Here is a 14,585-nt window from a genome sequence, read left to right as displayed (position 1 = left end):
TATATGAACCTGGACTGTTTTGACCAGGACCCTGGATTTGCCCACAATTAATCTCGCTTATCTCAGCGTGAGCGTCCGGCCTCGCTCCCCCATTCAGACAGTTTAGTACCTCTGTCCCTCCCTTTTATAAAAAATAGCCAATTGACTTGCTGGTAAAGCCGTGAGTGAGAAAGCCCCTCCCTCACTGATAGAGATGCATACACAGAATAACTTTTTGACTTATTTGAGTCAATTATTGCCAAATTTGACCAGTGATTTCAGATGTTTTTGAAATGTGGCTTTTAGTTTCAGGTCTACATCATGCATATTCAAACATACTTATAGGCCTCAAAATAACTTGCCAAATGGACAGTCTTTCCTGTAGGGACATTGATTACATGTTGACTGGGTGTCTTTTGTGGTAAAAGTCCAAAACTCTCTCAAAAATACACAAAAGAAGACCAAACCTGCTGTTTCCTTTTTATTGTGGTGCCTCATTTAACAATTCAAAATCCACAATGAATTTTTTTTGCAACATAAACATCCAGCAGCTCTGAACGCTGCTCCACAGTGAGAGTGTGAGATGCAGGAGAAAGCATGCACATGTATCATTTCAGAACCTGCAGTACGTCAATGGACTATACTCTAATGTTAAATTAGCATAGACAAAGTTTGCTCACGTACACACCCTGACTTTCACCCCCACTCACACGGCTGACCTGATGGTGTGAAGATGTGCTGAGGACGTTATTTTAAGCTGTGAGAACATTTCCTGCTTCTTCTGCAGTGACATATCATTTAAAGGCACTTTAACTCAGCTAGTGTCCATGTTAAACACCCATATGTTGCTTTGTATAAGCTTTTACTGTCATGGTGCTGACCATATTGGAGATTCTCCTGTCCACTCGGAAATGAACACAGTTTAACCCTTACAATCCCAGGCTTATTACATGCTAATTGTTATTCAGTAACTTGCCATGCAAACTGGCTGAGCTATTCTTAGGTTATAGAAGCGTGTAATAAAGCCTTGGGCCTACTAGCAGGTCCTGGATTTTTAAGGGTTTACAAAAAATATATAGTATATAGTATATATATATATATAATTATATATAGTATAGTAAATACACATAAAATCCTCATGTAATATTTGCCTTGACATATTTAAGTCTTAGTAGTTGCATGTGACACTATCTATAATCCTACAGACACAAACACTGCAGACCTCTTTATTTGACCCCATGTCCACTCAGCAAAGAAGCCCCTTCTTGGCTCCTGGGCTGTGAGTAAGGTAGCTGTTTTCTCGTTTGTGGTGCTTCATTTCCAGAAGCCAACACTGCTGAAGCTGAGAAGTGTTTAATGGCCTTTTCATGCCAGTCTTATTCTTTTTATTTTCAGTGTAGGGTGCTTATGTATTCTTGTATGATATACATATTATCATACAATTATATTATACAATATATTGTCATTTATGAATATAATGACAAAGTGATGGTTAACAGTACAACTTAAACAGATAACAGTTTCAAAACAGAGAGGAAGTAAAATGAGAAAATGTAAACATTTGCACTTGTTATTTTAAGATGTTTTAGCTGCCAGGTTGTGAACTCATGCCAGTGTTGCAGAACTGCCCTACTCCAGACTGACCACTCCATCTCCATCCGCAGTGCTGTAGTGACCCCTGGCAGGATCTGATAGAGATTAATAAAATACCTGATTAATAAACACACATATGAAAGTGTTTGATTGTTACAGCTTGATGGTGTAGTTTGTACCTTTGGTCGTGGTTATCAGGTAGACCACAGCTACAATAATGTGGAGAACGATCACAGTGATCACAGCGAAGGGAATGTAGGGTAGAGACTTTGGACATTCTGCAACAAGAAATGATTAAATAACCACCGTGTGTGTATATTTACATATTCCAATCAAGAAATGTGATTCTCCCTGTAGAACAAGGCTCAGGTGTTCAGTTTGGTCAATACCTTCATCATTACATACATCATGCAGGAAATGAGTGAGTTTTACTCAGAGCTGTGTTTATGATTACTCTTTTAAAAAGATGCTGGGATTGGACTGGTTAGTGAGTTGACCACTGCAGTATGTTTAGGCTGGACCTCAGAGAAGGGGTTTATAGTGAGTGTAGAATCAGGACTGAAGGAAACAGCTCAGAGTAAATACACCACACATGTTAAATCTACTTCTTGTAATTTATCAGAACAAAAATTCATACTGAGATTCATATATATATATATATAAATAAATGATCTGACATTTTATACACAGACCTTAAAATGGTACATTATTAATGTTATATTAATAAATCAAATAAAGCAATATTACAGAATCTTGAGTATTTTTTCTACATTTTATGCATCATAACTTTCTTTGTTTTAGTTTTTAAAGCTCTTAAATTTTTTTCCAGGTTTAAATAAAGTATCATCTCAGATTTCTAATGTGATCTCAGACTTTTGGTCTTCACTGTATGTAGTTAAAATTCATTATTTGGAAAAATATACAGGACACTTTTTCATTATGTTTGTCTACACACTCCTCTTGGAGGAGACCGCCTGACCAGTGCTCTCCAAGTCATTTGTATCTGTAATCTGTAACTGAACATGGAGATATTTTAACAGCTAGCTTGTTTCTACCTGCCATATTTAGATCACTGTCCAGATCACTGGTGCTGAAGCTAAGAGGCAGGATGCAGTTTCAGAACCATGGACAGTGACTGGCTGCACTGGAACAACAAGCTGCACAAAACATAGGAGGATTTCTCTGAAAGTGGGATGAGGCTGATAACATACTCCACTCTCCACTTTACTAACGTTTCAGCAACCCAGGCTGGTTCTGCACTGACTTCCTCACTTTTCAAACCTATGCATACATTTGAATGGTGCCCCATTGACAGACTCCAGAGATTTCAGTTCCACTGCTCCACAGCCCAACGCTGGAGGGGTTTATGACCCTCTAGCTGATGTGTAGCATTGGGGGCCATCATGAATGCATTTTGGTAATGAGATGTATGAAGATTGAACAAAAGCACTTGTCTTAACAATTTTTATAATCATTTTTAATAATCTTTTTACATCTAACATCATATAATACAAATTATAAACACTTGTATCCCCTTTGAATGTTTATCATAAAGCACATGAGCGTGCATATAAGTAAACAAAGCCACAACTGTGAACTTTGAACTGAACGTTCATCATAGCAGTTGTCAGTAATTCCCAATCTGGCCACCAGAGGTCTCTCTCTCTCTCTCTCTCTCTCTCTCTCTCTCTCTCTCTCTCTCTCTCTCTCTCTGAGTACTAGACCAGCTTCCAGGATCAAGCCAACCAAACCTTGTTACTTCCCTAATTAGTCTTGCCTTAAATACTCCCAAATCCAGCCAGTCAGTGTGAAGAATGACTACTTCTCTACCCTCTGGGTCAAACAATACAATAAAACAATAAACACTACAAAACTCAGCTGCTGATAAAGATTTAACAGCTGCAGTCAGTTTGTTGTACTTACCATCAGATGTTTGAGGGGTCTGTGGGGTTGAAGCGGCTGGACTGGTGTGCACATTGATCACTTCAGTAGATGCTGTAGTTATAGGTGGACCCTCTGTAGGGAGAGAAAGAAGGTTTCACAGTCAAGAGCAGAGGGAACACAAACAGAACAGCAGCAATCAGTTCACTGTAGACACACAGTGACATTAACACCTTTAATAAATAACCAGAACAGCCATCATTAAAACATACATACGCATGTTCATCATTAGACATCATTTCAATGTAGAAGGACAAGAAACAGCAGAGATGTATTTAATGAATTATGGAACAACAATGCCAGCTGGACCAGATTCACTGTAGTTCTAAAGGGGGATGTAAACTTTTAAATAATGTTTAACCTTCAACGGTGAGTCTGATGTCTGTGTGGTCACTTTCTGTGAGGTCATTCTGTATCTTCACCACAATTTACCCTCATATACCCATCATTTACATTAAACATGGAATTGTCTTCTTTTAATATTAGATGGAGGAAAGATATGATTTTGTCATTTGACTAATTTTCATAAACATAGTTGAGGAAATATAATTGCAGTGTGTGAGATGCTTTTACTGCACTAGATAAACTTTGTATGTATTTTTGTAGTATAAAGTATGTACAATAAATGAATAAATATATTTAAAAATGGCTAAATGTTTCAAATTAAAATGTGCACATAATAATGAACGACTGAAGCTCATGTAGAGAAAATAAAGGCAGTAAACAACAAAACAAACAGACTTATAAATAACTTTAAATATCCCAGTGGAATGACATGTTTCCTGGATTTTCTGAGTGAAACTGAGTGAACACTTCATCTACAAGGAACAAGGTGGAATAAAACAAGTTCTGTACATTTTAGTTTAACATGTAACATCTGTAAAAGGTTGTAGAGGTCGTAAAGGGTGGATGACTTCAAATATCTTGGGTCAACCATCCAGAGCAATGGACAGAGGTGAAGAAGAGATAAAGCCAGAGAGGCCAGGTTGAGATGGTTTGGACATGTGTTGAGGAGGAATAGTGGATATATTGGTCAAAGAATGTTGGAGATGGAGCTGCTGGGTAGAAGGAGAAGAGGTAGACCTCAGAGAAGGTTTATGGATGTAGTGAAGGTGGACATGGAGATGGTTGGTGTGAAAGTAGAGGAGGCAGTGGATAGGGCAAGATGGAGGCAGATGATCCGCTGTGGCGACCCCTAAAGGGAGCAGCCGAAAGAAGAAGAAGAAGAAGAAAAAGAAGATGTAACATCTGTAAAATATAAAATGTGCCATAACTTTTGAACAGGCCATATTTCCCTCAAGATGTTCAATTCAGTGAATAAACAGTAATTGTGCATTAAAGTGAACAGACGTGTGTCTGTCATTTGACCAGGGTGCACAAACTTTTGTATATGACTGTAAATGAACAGTAATGACGGCTGCAGTGCTTTAAACTCAGAGTTTGTTCACTATACTGTCGTTTTTTATAAGATTTGAAATAAAATATAAACTGAGACACTGTTTTACCTTTTAAAAAGAGTCTGATGGTTATGAAAGAATCCCTAACATCACACCAGTAAATGCCTCCATCCTCTTCAGTCAGGTGTGATATGAGTAGAGAGAGATTTCCTGGAGAGTGACCATTAAACAGCTGAACTCTGTCTCTGTACTGACCACTCTCACTGGATATCTCTTCCTGTCTGTTTGTTTTTGTGTTGTCTTTCTTCCAGCTGAATTCCTCAGGTGTGGTGTGTAGGTCAGTGCAGTAGCAGGGCAGCAGTACTGACCCTCCTGTATGAGCTGTGATATCCAGCAGTTGTTCTCTGTTCACCAGATCACAGCCTGCAGAAACACATCAGTCAGATCAGATGAATTATCTACTCTTTTTAAATACTTTTATTTTATATACACGTTTTTTAATGAAAATCAAAAAACAAGTCTTTTGTATCTTCAACTAAATAACAGAAAAGCAGAAGAGTTATCCAGGACTATTGTTGTCATTCTTTATAAAGTCTAAACAGTTCAGAATGAATGGACTTGCAGAAGTGATCAAAAGTGATATAGAAACTCATTACATTGACTAACAAGATTATTTTCTCCTGTAAAGTTACTAGTTTGTAGATGCTTTTTTTGCTGCAACATACAAAAGTTATCTGTATGTATGATATGTTAATGAAATGTTACATATGTACTGTCAATAATGCAACTCAACAAATTGTAATTTTTTTATCTGGCACATAAATTTAGATGAGTATGACATCAGTGACTCAGAAACAAGATAAAAAATCACTCACCTTCAGAGACATGAAGCCCAATGAAGAGAAGATAGAAAGTCAGCAACATCCTCACTAGTAAAACAACACTGAGTCCACAGCACACTGACCGCTCCACACTCAGCACTACACTAGCCCTGTATACCACACTGAGTACACAGCACACTGACCGCTCCACACCCAGCACTACACTAGCCCTGTATACCACACTGAGTTCACAGCACACTGACCGCTCCACACCCAGCACTACACTAGCCCTGTATACCACACTGAGTACACAGCACACTGACCGCTCCACACCCAGCACTACACTAGCCCTGTATACCACACTGAGTTCACAGCACACTGACCGCTCCACACCCAGCACTACACTAGCCCTGTATACCACACTGAGTACACAGCACACTGACCGCTCCACACCCAGCACTACACTAGCCCTGTATACAACACTGAGTGCACAGCACACTGACCGCTCCACACCCAGCACTACACTAGCCCTGTATACCACACTGAGTCCACAGCACACTGACCGCTCCACACCCAGCACTACACTAGCCCTGTATACCACACTGAGTACACGGCACACTGACCGCTCCACACCCAGCACCTCACTAGCCCTGTATACCACACTGAGTACACAGCACACTGACCGCTCCACACCCAGCACTACACTAGCCCTGTATACCACACTGAGTCCACAGCTCTCTCAGCAGCTCTTCACTGGAGTCTAACCCACTCTAATGTCCGTGCAGCTCACAGGAGCTGTGTTTAAATCAGCTAGACCGGAACTCTTCTGACTTTTAGAGAATTTAGCAGCAGCTTCTTCAGAATCACAAACCAGACAGAGTGACGTGGTGGACTCACCTCATGAGTCATGAGGATACTTACTGTTTCCTCTTTTGTGGTGCTGCACAGAGCACATAGGTGGACACAAGAAACAGTCATATAAATAGAAGTCAATCACTTCTCCTTCTGACTCGTTCTTCTCGTCTTCATTTGATGCCTTAGCTTGTTTGCTTTCTTTATAGTCTCCAGCCCTGCAGGTGCTCCAGAAGAGCAAATCCAATATATTCAATTGGTAGCTCCTCTGCTTTCTTGAAGTCCCTCAAACTTCCTGCACCTCATGTTACATATTGCCCAGTCAGCTTTTGTATGTGCTCTGGTTTTAAGAGTGTGGGTGCATTTACTTGGGAACTAAATTAATAAAAGCACATTGGGAATAGCATTATATATATAAACACTTTACATATGGATATGCAGCCATTTCTCAGCAGTCTTTCATTAATTTGTGTTATAATTTATAGTCTTCTGTCTCAAAACTATTTTTAAGCAGTTCTTACACTTTGATGGCTAAAAGCCTGAGATCTAAAACCATGCCTCATGTAATTTTCTGCATGGTTGGTTGTTCTCTCTGGCACTTTTGTAGTAATGGGATATGATCTCATGAACCATCTGTGTGGTCTACGTCTCTAAGTTGAAGTAGCTATAATTGTACTAAATACATTGTGCCGCTGGGGGGAGGGGCTGAGCTAAGCTGACTGTAAACTGGACGAGGCCTCAGAGACACAAACACTAGTGAAAGCAACCCAGATTGCGTTAGTTACACATATGTGACACTGTTCAATTGCTTGTTAACACAAACAGCTAATCAGCCAATCACATGGCCACAACTCAGTGCATTTAGGCATGTAGAGGTGGTCAGGACAACTTGCTGAAGTGCAGACCGAGCATCAGAACGGGGAAGAAAGGGGATTTAAGGGACTTTGAACGTGGCGTGGTTGTTGGTTCCAGACGGGCTGGTCTGAGTATTTCAGAAACTGCTGATCTACTGGGATTTTCACGCACAACCATCTCTAGGGTTTACAGAGAACGGTCCGAAAAAGAGGAAATATCCAGTGAGCGGTCAGTTGTGTGGATGAAAATGCCTTGTTGATGTGAGAGGTCAGAGGAGAATGGGCAGACTGGTTTGTGATGATAGAAAGGCAACAGGAACTCAAATAACCAACCAAAATCTCTGAGGAACGTTTCCAACACCTTGTTGAAAGTGTGCAAAGAAGAATTAAGGCAGTTCTGAAGGGAAAAGGGGGTCCAACCTTTTACTAGCAAGGTGTACCTTATAAAGTGGCCGGTGAGTGTATATTTGAAGATTTCCATATTTCAGTCCTTTCTAGAGTGCTTCAGACTGTCACTCCTTTTCTTTCTGTCTATATACATGCATCAGCATCATTTTTTCTCTACCATACCAACAAGAGACACTGTTTAGACTCCTCCCTGAATAAACAACAGCTGACCATGATCATGAGAGGAGCACCAAAAAAATGTTTCAGGGAAACACAGCGACTCTGCATCTGCTACACGTAAGATAGTCTGGGATGGTCCAACTGTCATTCACGCAGTTCACGCACATTTACATTGCTTCCACACACAGGGATGGGACAAAATTTTCTCCCACGATCACAATTGTAGCATTTTGGGGTCAACAAGTCTCCAAAACTACAGTTAGATGACCTCATGCCAATAAACTATTTGGCGTGCCAGAAGAAATTATTTTCTTTGATCTAAACACAGACAAAAGTGCCTTGATACTACGGGGAGCTTGAGTGGAAATGGGCCCTAATGTCAGAATGGACAAAAATAGAGCTTTTGACAACAGACTTGCAGGTAAGGACATAAAAATATGTATATACTGAAAATACCTGTGTTAAGTATGGAGTAGAATATGTGATGTTTTAGGGCTGATTTTCTTTCAAAGGCCCTGAGAACCTTCTTTACATATATGGTATCACAGACTCCATGAAATACCAGGAGATTTCTCAGTCTCAGATTACTTGATTGGCGTTCTCCAATCTCCTTAACTGTTTTAAGAGAGACTGTTGGCAAACAAAGGTTGTAGAAAATACCAAGTGCAGGCACGCTGGTAATAATGACAGACATGATTTTGTTAAAAAAATGCATAAACATTACATTACAAAATGCATAAACATAAACATTCTTTTGTTAGAAAATTAGATGTCACTCCTGTTTTCAGAGTGAGATTGAAAAAATAACCAACTTAGGCATCATACAAAAGGTTAGTGATTAGTCTTTTTCATGTTTTTTAATTTTTTATTTTATTTATTTATATTACTTTTTGGTAGCATTAAAATTAAAATGAGTGTTGTTCAGACAATCACATATATGGGATGCAGCAGTTTACACACTAAGCAACAAAACTGCTTTCAGGAAAGCACAACACAGGGTTGTAAAAGTTCAGAGATAGCACTTTAAAGGTGATCAACACAACACATGCCGCAACTCGAGTCAAGCCTGGTTCATGACATTTGGCCCAAATTTGGCCCACAGAACATGTGCCCCAACCCAAGTCTAGCCTGGCTTGTGCCATTTGGCCCACATATGGCCCACACAACACATGTGCTGCAACCCAAGTCAAGCCTAGGCTCATGACATTTAGCCCACTTCTGGCCCACACAACATGTGCTGCAACCCAAGTCAAGCCTAGGCTCATGACATTTAGCTCACTTCTGGCCCACACAACATGTGCTGCAACCCAAGTCTAGCCTGACTTGTGCCATTTGGCCCCTATTTGGCCCACACAACACATGTCGTAACCCAAGTCAAGCCTGGCTCTTGACATTTGGCCCATGTCTCACGGCTACAGTGTAGCATCACAAAGGTGGACTGATCAGGCAGCCTTATTGCTGTGATTTGACTCAAGTGCTGACCTGTAGCTTCACTGTATCATAGCTCATGCTGCTGTCTGTCCCAGGAGGCCTCACAACTGTTGTGTAGCATAGCTCCAGTATCAAGCTAGACAGCATTGTAGCTGTGGTTTAGCACAGCTCAAGTGGCCAGCATAAACAAATCATAGCTGCAGGGTAGCATAGCTCAGGCACACACTTTCATGTAGAAAACTCCTGCTCAGGCTAGTGTGCCTCGTAGCTGTGGCCATTTGGTGGTAAACCTTAGCCAGCGTGGAAACATCAAAATATACACACAAACAACAAAAACACAGTACTTAAACTCAACAAATAGAATTATTAGTATTTAGTAACAGCAATCCTATTGCACCAATGTACTTACATTACAAATCATATACTATATATATATATAAGCATTGGCACACACCTCCTAATTATTGAGTTCAGGTGTATCAGCCACGTCCTTTACTAACAGGTAGACCATGCAAAGACCATGCAAACTCAGTGGGGCCACTGAGTGCTGAAGCACTCTGTTGAGTCTGTGAGAGGCAGAAGACCAACAACACGATTCCACCCTGATGTACATACAGTCACAGGGCCTTTCTGAGCTATGATGACACTAGTTGCTTCCTCAATTGTCTTGCATCATTTCACAAAGTGCTGTTTAGGCCACTTGCTACTTAAAAAAAAGGCACTTATGTTTTTGCACGATTTCACTACAGATAAATAAATAAATAAATATTCACCTCGAAATAGTCAAGGCTTAGCAGTTGCATGGGACACTAGCTGTAATCTGTAATAATAAAAATCCTATTGCAGGCATATAAACATGCAGAACTCTTGATTGAGCCCAACTTGAAGTCCAATCAGCAAAGAAGATCTATGTTCAAATGAATGTACAAAACCACAACTACCAAAAACTGCTGATGCCACAGTCCCTTTTTGGCCCCTGAGCCATGAGAAAACTCATTTCCTCATTTGTGGTGCATCATTTCACAGCTCATAGAAAGCTACTCTTCTTCATTTTCAAGTAGGTTGTACATATATTTTGTACATAATAGTGGTTTAAAGGTTTAACTGTGTTCATTAAATGAGTACATGGTGCTTTTGTGCACTCTTTTGGGCTTTTTTACTTGTCATAATACTTGCTGTTTTCTTTTTTGTGGTGCATCATTTAACAGCAACAGTTTCATTTCAAATTTATCATCATAGTGTAATATTTTTGTGGTTTTGGGGACTCATCATTCTCACTGACAATGCTTAGCAGGTATTAAAAGGTTTTTCAGGCCGATAATTCTAAACAGCCCACATATTTGTGAATTAATAAGATAATAGAATGTTCCTCATCAAGTATTAAAGGATAAGAGCAAGTGCATTATAAAGAGGGAGGAGTTGATAAATGAATGCAAAAGCCTGTATTGCTTTGTACAGCCCTTTATTAAAAAGAGCCAATCAGCTTGTTGGTAGAACCGCAAGTGGAGAAAGCTTTCTCTCTGTGGAGATGCATGCACAGTAGCTAGAACTAATGTTTTTGAGTCATGAGTCCATTTTTGTCTCATTTCTCATTTGATCAAAAGTGGAATGAGTGACTGTAGTGGAAAGGTCCAAAATGACTGTCACAGTGCCTCTTGGCTGTAAGAAGACTGACTGTTTCCTTTTTTTGTGGCGCCTCCTTTAACAGTTCAAATGAACCAACAATGACTCGGCAACTTTTTTAGCAACATACACATCTACCAGTTGTGAGCGCTGTTCCACAATGTGAGTATGAAACACAAGGAATCATGCACATGCACCTGCCCCATTTCAGAACCTGTAGTACTACAATGGACGGTCCCCTAATGCGAGCAAGACAAAGCATGCTCTAAAGAACTTGTGCAGAGTTGTTTCCTCACTAAAGCTGAGAACCATCATGCACCCCCCTCCCCACCACTCACACGGCTAACACGATGGTGTGGAGATATGGTTTGAACGTTTCTATGTTAAGTTGTGAGAACATTTGCTGCTTCTGCAGTGATGCATCATTTAAAGACACTTTAGCTCAGCTAGTGTCCATGTTAAACACCCATATGTTGTTCTGTATCAGCTTCCATTGTCATAGGGCTGACCGTATTGCTGATTCTCCTGTCCACTCTGAAATAATTACAGTTTAAAAGAAACTGAAAACTGAAACATGGCTGTTTCTCAGTTGTCTGCACATTCAAATTAATCATATACTGGGAGCACCAGAAAGACCATCTATTCTGCATTAGCTTCATATACCTAGACATATACTATTATTATTAAAAAGTACTCAGAAATAAACAAATTCTTCACATAAATGAAGCTCACCTACCATTTTTATTCTATTTAATATAACAAAGCCATAAAACCTAGAGTCTATTTATGACTTTTACTACACCAGGTTGAATTAAAGGTTGCACTGAACCAAAGTGGACTAAATATGGACAGTGTTGTCCAATATGACAAGCAAAAAAAGAAAAACAACAGCGTGGCCTAGTTAGTAGCAAAGGCTAGGCTAGAATATGCTCTGCTAAACAAATGTTAAGAGGGTAAACAACACCACAGGGAGATAATTAATGAGTTAAGACATAACCAACTGCCTAATATGTCAAAAAAGAGCTCCAACCTGCAGATACATGGACCTCACAAAGCCTATGAAGATGCTGTGTGGTATCTGGCACTGAGATGTTAGCAGCAGATCCTTTAAATCCTTTAGGTTGCAAGGTGGAGCTGCAGTGGATTGGACTTCCAGCACATCCCATATGTGGCCTTGATCACATGTGACACATGAGCACATGTGACAGACGTGACAGAGTCTGGAGACGCCGTGGAGAGCGATCTGCTGCCTGCAACATCCTTCAGCATGACCGGTTTGGCAGTGGGTCAGTAATGGTGTGGGGTGGGGTGGCATTTCTTTGGAGGGCCACACAGCCCTCCTTGTGCTCGCCAGAGGTAGCCTGACTGCCATTAGGTACCGAGATGAGATCCTCAGACACCTTGTGAGACCATATGCTGGTGCGGTTGGCCCTGGGTTCCTCCTAATGCAGGACAATGCTAGACCTCATGTGGCTGGAGTGTGTCAGCAGTTCCTGCAAGATGAAGGCATTGAAGCTATGGACTGGCCTGCCTGTTACCCAGACCTGAATCCGATTGAGCACATCTGGGACATCATGTCTCGCTCCATCCACCAACGCCACGTTGCACCACAGACTGTCCAGGAGTTGGCGGATGCTTTAGTCCAGGTCTGGGAGGAGATCCCTCAGGAGATCATCCGCCACCTCATCAGGAGCTGCCCAGGCGTTGTAGGGAGGTCATACAGGCACGTGGAGGCCACACACAACACTGAGCCTCATTTTGACTTGTTTTAAGGATATTACATCAAAGTTGGATCAGCCTGTCGTGTGTTTTTCCACTTTAATTTTGTGTGTGACTCCAAATCCAGGCCTCCGTTGGTTAATAAATTTGATTTCCATTGATGATTTTTGTGTGATTTTGCTGTCAGCACATTCAACTTTGTACAGAACAAAGTATTCAATGAGAATATTTCATTCATTCAGATCTAGGATGTGTTATTTGAGTGTTCCCTTTATTTTTTTGAGCAGTGTATATAAGGGGTCCCAAGCTCTACTCTGGAACAATATTCGTCCACAGCAAAAACCCAGTAACTTCTCAATAAGTCTACAGAATACGATGTGAGGCTGATATACTGGACAACTTTATTTAACAATTAACACAATGAAAAAGTAGTAAAAACAGCATAGTAGTGGCCTAGTTAGTAGCAGAGGCTAGGCTAGAATATGCTGTGCTAAGCAATGGTTAAGCTACAGATGAGGGTGGGCTCAAAATTCATTGAGATATGAAGACGAGTCTGAATGGATGGTTTTGTTTTACAGCTGAGTGACCAACAAGGCAGGCAAAATATTCAGGTGTGGGGTAAAATGTTTAATTTCTCTTGATTGAGCTTAAAAGAGTTAATGAAAAAATGACAACTCAATGAATGTTTAGCTGAAGCTTTATTTATTAAAATATTGATGTATTTGCGAATTTGAAAAGGAAAAAGTAAGACAAGGAAATGAAGCAAAACACAATGCATTTTTATGGACAGGGTGAGTGGTGTTCCTAGTTCACTCTGATGGTGGCGTATTCTGCTTTTTCTTCAATGTCAATAACTGTGGTTGTTGTTGTGGTTGTGTTGCTGTGGACGACAGTAGAGTACGTCACTTCATCCTGTAGAGGAGCACAAATGACAATTAACACACAACACTGACCCTTTAAAACCACTTCAGAGCTTGACTTAAACTACCAGGAGCAGCTTCTTCCTCAGTAGGAATAGGATATACTGATATGCACTGAGTGCCAGTTTATTAGGTTCATATTCACTCACACTGTACATTCATTAATTAATGATCATGTAGAGAAAAAATCTTGTAGATCAGGAGTCAAAGGAGAACGCTGAGAACTGAACTGAGTTTGCCTCAAATGAGCTTTAACAATCAAAGACCCTGTTGGCCGCCAGTGATGTAAAACAAATAACAACAAAGTGGGAACAGGATCATCGAATATGGCCCAATTGTGAATAAAATAAAGTTTTCTAATCAAACAAATCCATTTGTTCTTTTGAATCATGCACTTCAGCATAATAATGCACCAGACCACAAAACATGAATTGTCACCAAAATGTTAAAGAATCATGCAAGTGACGGCTCGGGCATCTTATAGAATCTATTCTCAAAATGTACAACACAGTATGAGACTTTTGTGTCTAATAACTGGCAACTCAGTATAACATTGAACCTGAGTGTGTATATTTCTATCTTATAGCAATCCTGCTGAAATGGATATGTAGACAGGATATGAAGGGTTATGTTGAGACATGATGGAACATGACTAGAAGTGATTAAATATGATGGAATATGACTAGAAGTGATTAAATATGATGGAATATGACTAGAAGTGATGAAATGTGACAGGATATGATAGAATGGAATGGCATAGGAAGAGATGTGATGAGACATGATGGGATATGTGAACTCACCTGTGTTTTCTGCTCTGTCTTTGTCCTTCTTTCCTCTCGGCTCTCAGTCTGTCCTCGTCTCCGTCCTACAGAATGAACCCAGACAGAG

General features: G+C 40.2%; 2 protein-coding genes across 14 annotated transcripts in view; both read right to left on the bottom strand.

The window, feature by feature from the left end:
* Positions 1-1,120: 1,120 nt before the first annotated feature.
* On the bottom strand, positions 1,121-5,979 carry LOC119263177 (CMRF35-like molecule 6). 2 transcript variants are annotated; one of them, XM_037537512.1, is made up of 5 exons: positions 5,786-5,979; positions 5,019-5,333; positions 3,496-3,588; positions 1,752-1,850; positions 1,121-1,667 (listed from the first exon to the last, which is right to left on the bottom strand). In XM_037537512.1, the coding sequence occupies exons 1-5, from the start codon at positions 5,832-5,834 to the stop codon at positions 1,609-1,611; spliced, it is 615 nt and encodes a 204-aa protein (XP_037393409.1). In that variant the 5' UTR covers positions 5,835-5,979; the 3' UTR covers positions 1,121-1,608. The 2 variants fall into 2 exon arrangements, with proteins under 2 accessions (XP_037393409.1, XP_037393410.1); XM_037537513.1 differs by lacking the exon at positions 1,752-1,850.
* A 7,477-nt stretch (positions 5,980-13,456) lies between these two features.
* LOC108415933 (cell wall protein DAN4-like) overlaps positions 13,457-14,585 on the bottom strand; it is a 215,498-nt gene continuing 214,369 nt past the window's right edge. For 10 of the 12 annotated variants that reach the window (XM_037537466.1, XM_037537473.1, XM_037537469.1 and 7 more), the window contains 2 exons: positions 14,498-14,562; positions 13,457-13,689 (listed from right to left, as the gene is read on the bottom strand). In XM_037537466.1, the coding sequence (XP_037393363.1) occupies positions 13,582-13,689; positions 14,498-14,562 (173 nt within the window). In that variant the 3' untranslated portion in view covers positions 13,457-13,581. Of the gene's footprint in view, positions 13,690-14,497; positions 14,563-14,585 lie in introns of those variants that run through there. The other 2 variants (XM_037537467.1, XR_005130166.1) reach the window with 2 other exon arrangements.

Source organism: Pygocentrus nattereri, chromosome 4 (assembly GCF_015220715.1).
Source record: "Pygocentrus nattereri isolate fPygNat1 chromosome 4, fPygNat1.pri, whole genome shotgun sequence".
Taxonomy (NCBI): Eukaryota; Metazoa; Chordata; class Actinopteri; order Characiformes; family Serrasalmidae; genus Pygocentrus; species Pygocentrus nattereri.
Note: the sequence above shows the minus strand (reverse complement) of the source record. Positions and strands in the feature narration are given on the sequence as shown.